This window comes from Scyliorhinus torazame, chromosome 1, assembly GCF_047496885.1.
Source record: "Scyliorhinus torazame isolate Kashiwa2021f chromosome 1, sScyTor2.1, whole genome shotgun sequence".
Lineage (NCBI taxonomy): Eukaryota > Metazoa > Chordata > Chondrichthyes > Carcharhiniformes > Scyliorhinidae > Scyliorhinus > Scyliorhinus torazame.
In genome coordinates this window covers 317,500,241-317,514,719 of record NC_092707.1, presented here as the reverse complement: position 1 = coordinate 317,514,719, position 14,479 = coordinate 317,500,241, and the positions used below count along the sequence as shown (strand labels likewise).

Sequence of the window (14,479 nt, the reverse complement as noted above, 5' to 3'; positions counted from 1 at the left end):
CCATAGCCATCTCGGACCATGCCCCACATTGGGTAGATCTGGTAGTAGGAGGGGAAAAGGAACGGCACCCACTCTGGAGATGAGATATGGGACTGTTGACGGATGAGGGGGTGTGTATAAGGGTGAGGGGATGTATCAAAAGGTACCTGGAGATGGACTTCCGGGTGCGGCGATGACCAGCTGAGTCGCACGTTTCGGCAGCTCCCTGTGAAACGGACTTTTGGGCTCTTGATAGGAGCCCCAACGGCAATTTTGACGGCTAAAAACACTGTGCGGTAAACCAGAAGGGAATCCCCCCTGGATACGGATGGAAAAAGGAGGAGAAAGTGGCCAGATTGCAGTGGATCCTTTAGAACAGCGGCAAGGAAGGCAAGCAAAAACCAAGATGGCGTCGGAAGGTGGCAGTTTAACATGGGGCCCTGAACAACAAGAGTTCTTGAAATGCTGTGTGGAAGAGATCAAAAAGGAAATGAAGAAAGAGCTGTTGGCCCCGATACTACAGGCGATCGAAGGGCTAAAGGAGGAACAAAAGACCCAGGAGCGGGAGCTTCGGGTCGTGAAGGCAAAGGCAGCCGAGAATGAGGACGACATACAGGGCCTGGTGGTGAAGACGGAGACGCAGGAGGCACATCAGAAACGATGTGTGGAAAGGTTGGAGGCACTGGAAAACAACGCAAGGAGGAACAACCTGAGGATTCTTGGTCTTCCTGAAGGTGTGGAGGGAGCAGACGTCGGGGCATATGTGAGCACGATGCTGCACTCGTTAATGGGAGCGGAGGCCCCGGAGGGTCCGTTGGAGGTGGAGGGAGCATACCGAGTGATGGCGCGAGGACCGAGAGCAGGAGAAATTCCCAGAGCCATAGTGGTGAGATTCCTCCGTTTTAAGGATAGAGAAATGGTCCTTAGATGGGCGAAGAAAACTCGGAGCAGTAAATGGGAGAACGCGGTGATCCGCGTTTATCAAGACTGGAGTGCGGAGGTGGCGAGAAGGAGGGACAGCTTTAATCGGGCCAAGGCGGTGCTTCATAAAAAGATGATAAAATTTGGAATGCTGCAACCGGCAAGACTGTGGGTCACATATCGAGGGACGCACCACTACTTTGAGACGGCGGATGAAGCGTGGACTTTTATTGTGGAAGAAAAACTGGAATGAGCGGGTTATTAAAAAGAACGTTCGAACAAAGTGGTGGGGCGAATGTGGGGGGCAAAGAGGGGTTTTATGTACTAATCCTGCGATGTGGTAACTTTTCTCTCTCCCACAGGTGGTGATGGGGGAGGAGGGGAGGTGGAGGAGATGGGGCGTTGGCCATTGGGGGCGGGGCCAAGGGAGAAGCGCGGGCTTGGTTCCCGCGCTATGATAATCATGGCGGGAATAGAGAAGCAGGAAGGAGGGGGCGTCGCACGGTGCGAGCCGAGGTCACGGGGGGGAGCCGAGGTCAGCCAGAGTTTGCTGACTTCTGGGAGCAACATGGTGGGAGTAATTACGCTAGCGGGGGATCTAGCGGGGGGGGGGTGGGAGGGGGGAATTACTGGGTTGCTGCTGCTGGGGAGAGGGGGGAGCTGGTATGGGAGAGGATGGGCGGGGGGGCACCGCCTAGGGGAGATACAGCCGCGTGGGAACCGGGCGAGGAGCTGGAAAAAGGTGATGGCTAATCGACGGGGGGGGGGGGGGGGGTAGGAAGCCCCCCAACTCGGCTGATCACGTGGAACGTGAGAGGAACGGGCCGATAAAGAGGGCACGGGTACTCGCACACCTTAAGAAACTTAAGGCAGATGTGGTTATGTTACAGGAAACGCACCTGAAACTGATAGACCAGGTTAGGCTACGCAAAGGATGGGTGGGGCAGGTGTTCCATTCGGGGCTAGATGCGAAAAACAGGGGGGTGGCTATATTAGTGGGGAAGCGGGTAATGTTCGAGGCAAAGACTATAGTGGCGGATAACGGGGGCAGATACGTGATGGTGAGTGGCAAACTACAGGGGGAGACGGTGGTTTTGGTAAACGTATATGCCCCGAACTGGGATGATGCCAATTTTATGAGGCGGATGCTAGGACGCATTCCGGACCTAGAGATGGGAAAGCTGATAATGGGGGGAGATTTTAATACGGTGTTGGAACCAGGGCTGGATAGATCGAAGTCCAGGACTGGAAGGAGGCCGGCAGCAGCCAAGGTACTTAAAGATTTTATGGAGCAGATGGGAGGTGTAGACCCGTGGAGATTTAGCAGACCTAGGAGTAAGGAGTTCTCGTTTTTCTCCTATGTCCATAAAGTCTACTCGCGAATAGACTTTTTCGTGCTGGGTAGGGCATTGATCCCGAAGGTGAGGGGAACGGAGTATACGGCTATAGCCATTTCGGATCACGCTCCACACTGGGTGGACTTGGAGATAGGGGAGGAAACAGGAGGGCGCCCACCCTGGAGAATGGATATGGGACTAATGGCAGATGAGGGGGTGTGTCTAAGGGTGAGGGGGTGCATTGAAAAGTACTTGGAACTCAATGATAATGGGGAGGTCCAGGTGGGAGTGGTCTGGGAGGCGTTGAAGGCGGTGGTTAGAGGGGAGCTGATATCAATAAGGGCACATAAAGGGAAGCAGGAGAGTAAAGAACGGGAGCGGTTGCTGCAAGAACTTTTGAGGGTGGACAGACAATATGCGGAAGCACCGGAGGAGGGACTGTACAGGGAAAGGCAAAGGCTACATGTAGAATTTGACTTGCTGACTACAGGCACTGCAGAGGCACAATGGAGGAAGGCACAGGGTGAACAGTACGAATATGGGGAGAAGGCGAGCAGGTTGCTGGCACACCAATTGAGGAAAAGGGGAGCAGCGAGGGAAATAGGGGGAGTGAGGGATGAGGAAGGAGAGATGGAGCGGGGAGCGGAGAGAGTGAATGGAGTGTTCAAGACATTTTATAAAAAATTATATGAAGCTCAACCCCCGGATGGGAGGGAGAGAATGATGGGCTTCTTGGATCAGCTGGAATTTCCCAAGGTGGAAGAGCAGGAAAGGGTGGGACTGGGAGCACAGATCGAGGTAGAAGAAGTGGTGAAAGGAATTAGGAGCATGCAGGCAGGAAAGGCCCCGGGACCGGATGGATTCCCAGTCGAATTCTATAGAAAATATGTGGACTTGCTCGCCCCGGTACTGACGAGGACCTTTAATGAGGCAAAGGAAAGGGGACAACTGCCCCCGACTATGTCTGAAGCAACGATATCGCTTCTCTTAAAGAAGGAAAAGGACCCGCTACAATGCGGGTCCTATAGACCTATTTCCCTCCTAAATGTAGATGCCAAGGTCCTGGCCAAGGTAATGGCAATGAGAATAGAGGAATGTGTCCCGGGGGTGGTCCACGAGGACCAAACTGGGTTTGTGAAGGGGAGACAGCTGAACACGAATATACGGAGGTTGTTCGGGGTAATGATGATGGCCCCACCAGAGGGAGAAACGGAGATAGGAGTGGCGATGGATGCCAAGAAAGCATTTGATAGAGTGGAGTGGGATTATTTGTGGGAGGTGTTGAGGAGATTTGGTTTTGGAGAGGGGTATGTTAGATGGGTGCAGCTGTTGTATAGGGCCCCAGTGGCGAGCGTGGTCACGAATGGACGGGGATCTGCATATTTTCGGCTCCATAGAGGGACAAGGCAGGGATGCCCTCTGTCCCCATTATTGTTTGCACTGGCGATTGAGCCCCTGGCGATAGCGTTGAGGGGTTCCAAGAAGTGGAGGGGAGTACTTAGGGGAGGAGAAGAACACCGGGTATCTTTGTATGCGGACGATTTGCTACTATACGTGGCGGACCCGGCGGAGGGGATGCCAGAAATAATGCGGATACTTGGGGAGTTTGGGGATTTTTCAGGGTATAAATTGAACACGGGGAAAAGTGAGTTGTTTGTGGTGCATCCAGGGGAGCAGAGTAGAGAAATAGAGGACCTACCGTTGAGGAAGGTAACAAGGGACTTTCGTTACCTGGGGATCCAGATAGCTAAGAATTGGGGCACATTGCATAGGTTAAATTTAACGCGGTTGGTGGAACAGATGGAGGAGGATTTCAAGAGATGGGATATGGTATCCCTGTCACTGGCAGGGAGGGTGCAGGCGGTTAAGATGGTGGTCCTCCCGAGATTCCTCTTTGTGTTTCAGTGCCTCCCGGTGGTGATCACGAAGGCTTTTTTTTTATTAAAAGGATTGAAAAGAGCATCATGGGTTGTGTGTGGGCCTGGAAGACCCCGAGAGTGAGGAAGGGATTCTTACAGCGTAGCAGGGATAGGGGGGGGCTGGCACTACCGAGCCTAAGTGAGTATTATTGGGCCGCTAATATTTCAATGGTGAGTAAGTGGATGGGAGAGGAGGAGGGAGCGGCGTGGAAGAGATTAGAGAGGGCGTCCTGTAGGGGGACTAGCCTACAGGCTATGGTGACAGCCCCATTGCCGTTCTCACCGAGGAACTACACCACAAGCCCGGTGGTGGTGGCTACACTGAAGATTTGGGGACAGTGGAGACGGCATAGGGGAAAGACTGGAGCCTTGGGGGGGGTCCCCGATAAGAAACAATCATAGGTTTGCCCCGGGGGGAATGGATGGGGGATATGGAATGTGGCAAAGAGCAGGAATAACGCAACTGAAAGATCTGTTTGTGGATGGGAAGTTCGCGAGTCTGGGAGCGCTGACCGAGAAATATGGGTTGCCCCAAGGGAATGCATTCAGGTATATGCAACTGAGGGCTTTTGCGAGGCAACAGGTGAGGGAATTCCCGCAGCTCCCGACACAAGAGGTGCAGGACAGAGTGATCTCAAAGACATGGGTGGGGGATGGTAAGGTGTCAGATATATATAGGGAAATGAGGGACGAAGGGGAGACTATGGTAGATGAACTAAAAGGGAAATGGGAAGAAGAGCTGGGGGAGGAGATCGAGGAGGGGCTGTGGGCAGATGCCCTAAGCAGGGTAAACTCGTTGTCCTCGTGTGCCAGGCTAAGCCTGATTCAGTTTAAGGTATTACACAGGGCACATATGACTGGAGCACGGCTCAGTAAATTTTTTGGGGTGGAGGATAGGTGTGCGAGGTGCTCGAGAAGCCCAGCGAATCATACCCATATGTTTTGGTCATGCCCGGCACTACAGGGGTTTTGGATGGGGGTGACAAAGGTGCTTTCAAAAGTAGTAGGAGTCCGGGTCGAACCAAGCTGGGGGTTGGCTATATTTGGGGTTGCACAAGAGCCGGGAGTGCAGGAGGCGAGAGAGGCCGATGTTTTGGCCTTTGCGTCCCTAGTAGCCCGGCGCAGGATATTGCTAATGTGGAAAGAAGCCAAGCCCCCGGGGGTGGAGACCTGGATAAATGACATGGCGGGGTTTATAAAGCTAGAGCGGATTAAGTTCGTCCTAAGGGGGTCGGCTCAAGGGTACACCAGGCGGTGGCAACCGTTCGTCGAAAACCTCGCAGAAAGATAGACGGAATGGGAAAAAGAAGGCAGCAGCAGCAGCCCAGGATCGGGGGGGGGAAGAGGAGGGGGGGGGGGAGAAAGAGAGGAGGAGGAGGAACTAGAAGGACTCTCAGGGTTGTTAATATATACTGTATAGTATGTATAGGTCGTTGCTACAGATAATTATATATTGGACTGTTAAATTATATTTTTGGAGAGTGTTACTTGTGACAAGGCAGTTGCCAATTAGGGCTAGTTTTCATTTTTGTCATTTATTATTTATTCATTTTGTGTTGTTATAATATTGTGTAAAGGATGCACAATGTACTGTGTTGGTTGACCAAAAATTTTCAATAAAATATTTAATAAAAAAAAAAGGTACCTGGAGATTAACGATGATGGAGAGGTTCAGGTGGGAGTGGTCTGGGAAGCACTGAAGGCGGTGGTCAGAGGGGAACTGATTTCCATAAAGGCCCATAAGGGGAAACAAGAGAGTAAAGAGAGGGTGGATAGGCAATATGCAGAGACTCCGGATGAGGGACTGTACAGGGAAAGACGAAGGTTGCATACGGAATTTGACTTGCTGACTACGGGCAGGGCAGAGGCACAATGGAGGAAGGCACAGGGAGTACAGTATGAGTACGGAGAGAAGGCGAGCCAGTTACTGGCCCAACAATTGAGGAAGAGAGGGGCGGCGAGGGAGATAGGTGGGGTGAGGGACGAGGAGGGTGAGATGGAACGGGGAGCAGAGAGGGTGAACGGGGTGTTTAAGGCATTTTATGAGAGGCTGTATAAGGCTCAACCCCCGGAAGGGTGGGAATGATGCACTTCCTGGATCAGCTGGAATTCCCGAAGGTGGAGGAGCAGGAGAGGACAGGATTGGGAGCACAGATTGAGGTGGAGGAGGTGGTAAAAGGGATTGGGAGCATGCAGGCAGGGAAGGCCCTGAGACCAGATGGGTTCCCGGTGGAATTTTATAGGAAATACATGGACCTACTAGCCCCGCTTCTGGCGAGAACCTTTAACGAGGCCAGGGAAGGGGGGACGTTGCCCCCGACGATGTCGGAGGCGACGATATTGTTGCTCCTGAAGAGGGACAAAGACCCACTGCAGTGCGGGTCTTACAGACTATCTCCCTTCTGAATGTAGATGCCAAGCTCTTGGCCAAGGTGATGGCGACGAGGATAGAGGATTATGTTCCAGGGGTGGTTCACGAGGATCAAACTGGGTTTGTTAAGGGGAGACAGTTGAACACTAATATACGGAGGCTGCTAGGTGTGATGATGATGTCCCCGCCGGAGGGAGAGGCGGAGATAGTGGTGGCGATGGACGCTGAGAAAGCATTTGATAGAGTGGAGTGGGATTACCTGTGGGAAGTGTTGAGGAGATTTGGATTTGGAGAGGGGTTTATTGGGTGGGTTCAGTTTTCATATCGGGTCCCGGTGGCAAGTGTGATCACAAACAGGCAGAGATCTGACTACTTCCGTCTATATAGAGGGACAAGACAGGGGTGTTCCCTGTCCCCGATATAGTTTGCGTTGGCAATTGAGCCACTGGCCATAGCGCTGAGGGGCTCTAGGAAGTGGAGGGGAGTACTTAGGGGAGGAGAAGAACACCGGGTGTCATTATACGCGGATGATTTGTTGCTGTATGTCGCGGACCCAGTGGAGGGGATGCCAGAGATAATGCAGACACTCAGGGAGTTTGGGGAATTTTCAGGATATAAATTGAATATGGGGAAGAGTGAGCTGTTTGTGATGCACCCTGGGGAACAGAGCAGGGGAATAGATGATTTGCCGCTGAGGAGAGTAACAAGGGATTTTCGGTACCTAGGGCTCCAGATAGCCAGGAACTGGGGAACCTTGCATAAGCTTAATTTAGGAAGATTGGTGGAGCAGATGGAAGAGGATTTTAGGAGATGGGACATGGTGCCCGTCACTGGCGGGCAGGGTGCAGGCGGTCAAAATGGTGGTCCTTCGCGATTTCTTTTTGTGTTCCAGTGCCTCCCTGTGATGATTACCAAGGCTTTTTTCAAAAAAGTAGATAAGAGCGTTATGAGCTTTGTGTGGGTTGGGAAGACCCCAAGAGTGAAGAGGGGGTTTCTGCAGCGTAGCAGGGATAGGGGGGGGACTGGCACTGCCGAGCTTAAGTGACTATTATTGGGCCGCCAATACATCAATGGTATGCAAGTGGATGGGGGAAGGGGAGGGAGCGGTGTGGAAAAGACTAGAGATGGCGTCCTGTAGGGGAACCTGCCTGCAAGCATTAGCGACAGCGCCTTTACCGTTCTCCCCGAAAAAGTACACCACAGGTCCAGTGGTGGTGGCAACACTGAAAATTTGGGGGCAGTGGAGACAACATAAGGGAGTGACGGGTGCCTCAGTGTGGTCCCCGATAAGGAACAACCATAGGTTCGTCCCGGGAAGGATAGATGGGGGATTTAAATCTTGGCAGCGAGCAGGAATTGCGGAATTTAAGGACTTGTTCTTAGAAGGGACGTTCGCGAGTCTGGGAGCACTGACAGAAAAATATGGGTTGCCACCTGGGAATGCATTTCGCTATATGCAAGTGAGGGCATTTGTGAGGCAGCAGGTGAGGGAATTTCCACAGCTCCCGGCGCAAGAGATCCAGGACAGAGTGATTTCGGCATGGGTGGGTGATGGTAGGGTGTCAGATATATATAGGGAAATGAGAGATGAGGGGGAGACGATGGTCGAGGAGCTGAAGGGAAAATGGGAGGAGGAGCTGGGGGAAGAGATTGAGGAGGGGCTGTGGGCAGATGCCCCAAGTAGGGTAAACTCTTCGTCCTCGTGTGCCAGCTACTTCTATTTGGTCGAGAATAAAGTCTGTGTTTTCCTAATTTTATTTCAATGTAAAGTGACAACCTTCTGTCTTCTTCCAAAAGGTATTCAGGATTGCAAAAGATATCACAGTCTGTACATAGTGCAAGCCGACCTAGATTTGGGATTTTAGCGTTTAGTGTGCTTGCTTAATTTGTACTAACATGTGAACAAAAAAGGAAGCCATGCTGACAATGCAAACCTTTTTGAAAGAAGCTAACTTAATATAGTACTTTGAAGTAATCACCAACTAGCAACAGATATTTGTATCAGAAGAAGTGATCCACTTAACCTACAATTGATGGATAAATAACTAATGATCAAATTTCCAGTTTTAAATTTCAGGAGTTTAAATTAATTTAAATTAAGCTAGTATTGTGCAGTGTGGGTTAACAAGGGCTGCCCCACCCACTCACATAACTGGTTGGCAGTTAAGTGTCAGTCACTTAAATTTACCTTGATCTAAAAGCAGGTGGGGGAGGGGAGTCAATTCAGGACAGTTTAAAAAGAGCAACTTGTAAACTCACTCCCAATGAGTTCTCCCAGTAAGCCAGAGAAGATACGGCCAGAGTGAGACAGAACCAAGAGTGAGTTTGGGAATTTGAATCTAGGTGGGAATTCAAAGCTGGTTGGGGAGGAAGCGCTTTTTATCCCTGGTAAGTGACTGGTAAGTAGTGTTTCTGTTTTTCTGTTTCTTTTCATTGGTACATTTATTTTATTTTTTTCTTTGTTATTTATTTACTTGTTTAATTTTGGGGGGGAAATTGTAATTGTTGAAGTTAACCGAAGGTTTCAGACATGGCAGGAGATCTCAGACCCGTGTCATGCTCCTCGTGTGCAATGTGGGAGCTCAGGGTCCACTGTGCAAGAAGTGTGTCCAGCTGCAGCTCCTGTTAGACCGCTTGACGGCTCTGGAGCTGCGGACGGACTCACTTTGGAGCATCCGCAATGCTGAGGATGTCGTGGATAGCATGTTTAGTGAGTTGGTCACACCGCAGGTGAAAGGTACTGAGGGAGATAGAAAATGGGTGACCAAAAGACAGAGCAAGAGTAGGAAGGCAGTGCAGGTGTCCTCTGCGGTCATCTCCCTGCAAAACAGATATACCGCTTTGGATACTGTTGAGGGAGATGGCTCACCAGGGGAAGGCAGCAGCAGCCAGGCTCATGGCACCGTGGCTGGCTCTGCTGCGCAGCTGGGCAGGAAGAAGAATGGCAGGGCTATTGTGATAGGGGACTCAATTGTAAGGGGAATAGACAGGCGGTTCTGCGGACGCAATCGAGACTCCAGGATGGTATGTTGCCTCCCTGGTGCAAGGGTCAAGGATGTCTCGGAGTGGCTGCAGGACATTCTGTTTTTTTACCTATACCAACGATCGAGGTAAAAAACGGGACGAGGTCCTACAAGCTGAATTTAGGGAGCTAGGAGTTAAACTAAAAAGTAGGACCTCAAAAGGTAGTAATCTCAGGATTGCTACCAGTGCCACGAGCTAGTCAGAGTAGGAATGTCAGGATAGAGAGGATGAATGCGTGGCTCGAGAGATGGTGCAAGAGGGAGGGATTCAAATTCCTGGGACATTGGAACCGGTTCTGGGGAGGTGGGTCCAGTACAAACCGGACAGTCTGCACCTGGGCAGGACTGGAACCGATGTCCGAGGGGTTTTTTTTGCTAGAGCTGTTGGGGAGAGTTTAAACTAATGTGGCAGGGGGGTGGGAACCGATGCAGGAAGTTGGACGGTAGTAAAACAGGGACAGAAATAAAAGGCAGTAAGGGGGAAAGTGTAAGGCAGAGAAGCCATAGTCAAAAATCAAAAAAGGCGACAGTACAAGGTACAGTGACTGAGGGGAGCTCAGTGAATAGGACCAGGAATACTAAAAGTAATAAAACGGGAAGTGAAAACATTAATGGTAAGCAACGCAGCAGGTTGTTACATGAAGATATGGGTTCAACGACAAGGAAAATTAGAAGAAAGGTTAAGAGGAAATATAACTTAGGAGAGGTTACTGATCGAGGTGTTAAGATTCAGGACAGAGGTAAAAAAGCCAACATAAGTGTACATTTACCTGAATGCTCGTAGTATTCGGAATAAGGTAAATGAGTTGATGGCGTAAATCATCGTGAATGACTATGATTTAGTGGTTAAAGGATGGTCACGACTGGGAGTTAAATATCCGAGGGTATCAAACTTTTCGGAAGGACAGAGTGGATGGTAAGGGAGGTGGTGTAGCTCTGTTATTTAAGGATGACATCCGGGCAACAGTAAGGGATGACATCGGTGCTATGGAGGATAAGGTTGAATCCATTAGGGTGGAAATCAGGAGTAGTAAGGCGGAAAAGTCACTGATAGGAGTAATCTATAGGCCACCAAATAGTAACATTATGGTGGGGCAGGCAATAAACAAAGAAATAACAGATGCATGTAGAAATGGTACAGCAGTTATCATGGAGGATTTTAATCTACATGTTGATTGGTTTAACCAGGTCGGTCAAGGCAGCCTTGAGGAGGAGTTTATAGAATGTATCCGCGATAGTTTCCTAGAACAGTATGTAATGGAACCTACGAGGGAACAAGCGGTCCTAGATCTGGTCCTGTGTAATGAGACAGGATTGATTCAGGATCTCATAGTTAGGGATCCTCTCGGAAGGAGCGATCACAATATGGTGGAATTTAAAATACAGATGGAGGGTGAGAAGGTAAAATCAAGCACTAGTGTTTTGTGCTTAAACAAGGAGATTACAATGGGATGAGAGAAGAACTAGCTAAGGTAGACTGGGAGCAAAGACTTTATAGTGAAACAGTTGAACAGTGGAGAACCTTCCAAGTGATTTTTCACAGTGCTCAGCAAAGGTTTATACCAACAAAAAGGAAGGATGGTAAAAAGAGGGAAAATCGACCGTGGATATCTAAGGAAATAAGGGAGAGTATCAAATTGAAGGAAAATGCATACAAAGTGGCAAAGATCAGTGGGAGACTAGAGGACTGGGAAATCTTTAGGGGGCAACAGAAAGCTACTAAAAAAGCTATAAAGAAGAGTAAGATAGAGTATGAGAGTAAACTTCCTCAGAATATAAAAACAGATAGTAAAAGTTTCTACAAATACATAAAACAAAAAAGAGTGGCTAAGGTAAATATTGGTCGTTTCGAGGATGAGAAGGGAGATTTAATAATGGGAGATGAGGAAATGGTGGAGGAACTGAACAGGTTTTTTGGGTCGGTCTTCACAGTGGAAGACACAAATAACATGCCAGTGACTGATGGAAATGAGGCTATGACAGGTGAGGACCTTGAGAGGATTGTTATCACCAAGGAGGTAGTGATGGGCAATGGGGCTAAAGGTAGACAAGTCTCCTGGACCTGATGGAATGCATCCCAGAGTGCTAAAAGAGATGGCTAGGGAAATTGCAAATGCACTAGTGATAATTTCCCAGAATTCACTAGACTCTGGGGTGGTCCCGGCGGATTGGAAATTAGCAAACGTGACACCACTGTTTAAAAAAGGAGGTAGGCAGAAAGCAGGTAATTATTGGCCAGTGAGCTTAACTTCGGTAGTAGGGAAGATGCTGGAATCTATCATAAAGGAAGAAATAGCGAGGTATCTGGATGGAAATTGTCCCATTGGGCAGACGCAGCATGGGTTCATAAAGGGCAGGTCGAGCCTAACTAATTTAGTGGAATTGTTTGAGGACATTAACAGTGCGGTAGATAATGGGGAGCCAATGGATGTGGTATATCTGGATTTCCAGAAAGCCTTTGACAAGGTGCCACACAAAAGGTTGTTGCATAAGATAAAGATGCATGGCATTAAGGGGAAAGTAGTAGCATGGATAGAGGATTGGTTAATTAATAGAAAGCAAAGAGTGGGGATTAATGGGTGTTTCTCTGGTTGGCAATCAGTAGCTAGTGGTGTCCCTCAGGGATCAGTGTTGGGCCCACAACTGTTCACAATTTACATAGATGATTTGGAGTTGGGGACCAAGGATAATGTGTCCAAGTTTGCAGACGACACTAAGATAAGTGGTAAAGCAACAAGTGCAGAGGATACTGGAAGTTTGCAGAGGGATTTGGATAGGCTAAGTGAATGGGCTAGGGTCTGGCAGATGGAATACAATGTTGACAAATGTGAGGTTATCCATTTTGGTAGGAATAACAGCAAAAGGGATTATTATTTAAATGATAAAATATAAAAACATGCTGCTGTGCAGAGAGACCTGGGTGTGCTAGTGCATGAGTCGCAAAAAGTTGGTTTACAGGTGCAACAGGTGATTAAGAAGGCAAATGGAATTTAGTCCTTCATTGCTAGAGCGATGGAGTTTAAGACTAGGGAGGTTCTGCTGCAATTGTATAAGGTGTTAGTGAGGCCACACCTGGAGTATTGTGTACAGTTTTGGTCTCCTTACTTGAGAAAAGACGTACTGGCACTGGAGGGTGTGCAGAGGAGATTCACTAGGTTAATCCCAGAGCTGAAGGGGTTGGATTGCGAGGAGAGGTTGAGTAGACTGGGACTGTACTCGTTGGAATTTAGAAGGGTGAGGGGGGATCTTATAGAAACATATAAGCTTATGAAGGGAATAGATAGGATAGATGCGGGCAGGTTGTTTCCACTGGCGGGTGAAAGCAGAACTAGGGGGCAAAGCCTCAAAATAAGGGGAAGTAGATTTAGGACTGAGTTTAGGAGGAACGTCTTCACCCAAAGGGTTGTGAATCTATGGAATTCCTTGCCCAGTGAAGCAGTAGAGGATCCTTCATTCAATGTTTTTAAGATAAAGATAGATAGTTTTTTGAAGAATAAAGGGATTAAGGGTTATGGTGTTCGGGCCGGAAAGTGGAGCTGAGTCCACAAAAGATCAGCCATGATCTCATTGAATGGTGGAGCAGGCTCGAGGGGCCAGATGGCCTACTCCTGCTCGTAGTTCTTATAAATCTGTACTTTTCCATTAACACCTCTATTTAAGGATTAAAACTTCTGTCACAAAAGTCTGGGAAAGAGAAAGCCTGAATTCCATAGGATCCTTTTGCATCAGGAACACACTGGCCTTGACTGAGTAAGCCTTGGTTTTAACAATGGGTTCCCTGAAAGTCTGAAGCTTCGGGATGAGGTTGGAAGCATACCCACTGACTTAAGTTTAAGGCAATGTGTACAATTAGCCAGAATCAATTAGATTAATCCGTACAACATTACTGACCAATTCACTATTTCCAGAAAAGCTGGCCAAGGTGGGGTGACACATCTTTTTAGGTATAAAAAGGGGTCACAGGAACCATCTTGGTGTGTACACCAAGTGAAGGGAAACCAATTTGATCTGTGTGAAAATTGCTGTCAGCGCAGTCTTTACCTGATGATTACATCTCTGTCAAGCTCAAATAGTTTAAAAGGTTAATTTGAGATCCAGTAATTAGACTGCCTCAACTGAATTAAATAAAGTCTGAATTTATTAAATCCTCCTTTTCAATCTTTTACTAGGATGACACAAACAGAATGATTGCAACTATAATGTAATGTATAAGCAGTTACTTAGGCTCAGAGCTTGTGACAGGAATAGGTTTTATTTCAACAATAACAGTGTATAGTAATTTACGGTACCTGCATGTATTAAAAGCCTCAAACATCTCACAGATTTGTGAGTTGCAGCTTCATGGATTGGACACCAACCACGGTTGTCTGCAATGTCAAGACTATGACCTTTTTGAATCAAGGTTTTCAAAAGTTCGACATTTCCTTTTCTTGCAGCAAATCCAACAGCTGAGCAGGTATTAGAGTATGCTTCACTGAAGTCCATTTTCCAGAGCCGAGTTAATAAAGCAAGACATTAATCTGAAGTCAGAAAGTGTGAGATATCACCCTGCTCCTGCACATTCGCCTTAATAGTCATCACCCGATTATTCAACTCTGACATTACAAAGCTAAGGATTATGACAGAATAAACAAGCTAGGATTAGACATTTTACTAAAAGTATCTTTGAAGGAGCAAAAATTGCTAGAGTTACAAGATTAGTATATCACCAGAATTTCAGATAACATAATGATGGGTATTTCTGCACTATAGAAAACACCCAGCATTTGAATGGCAGATTGTTTCCTTCCAACTTTGGATCCTGTCTGAAAAGATCATGGACTAGATTTTCCAGGCGAAAATAACTTCAGCACTAACTATTAGTCTGAGTAGAGTGAATCAAACAGCAACTTACGATGACTGTACAAGTGTAATTAGGGTACTTAAGTG

At 48.1% G+C, this 14,479-nt stretch overlaps 1 protein-coding gene across 5 annotated transcripts in view; it reads right to left on the bottom strand.

The window, feature by feature from the left end:
- Window positions 1-14,479, bottom strand: part of asb3 (ankyrin repeat and SOCS box containing 3) — a 160,503-nt gene that overhangs the window by 136,453 nt on the left and 9,571 nt on the right. For all 5 annotated transcript variants that reach the window (XM_072507877.1, XM_072507879.1, XM_072507881.1 and 2 more), the window contains exon 2: window positions 13,840-14,070. In XM_072507877.1, the coding sequence (XP_072363978.1) occupies window positions 13,840-14,035 (196 nt within the window). In that variant the 5' untranslated portion in view covers window positions 14,036-14,070. The remainder of the gene's footprint in view (window positions 1-13,839; window positions 14,071-14,479) is intronic.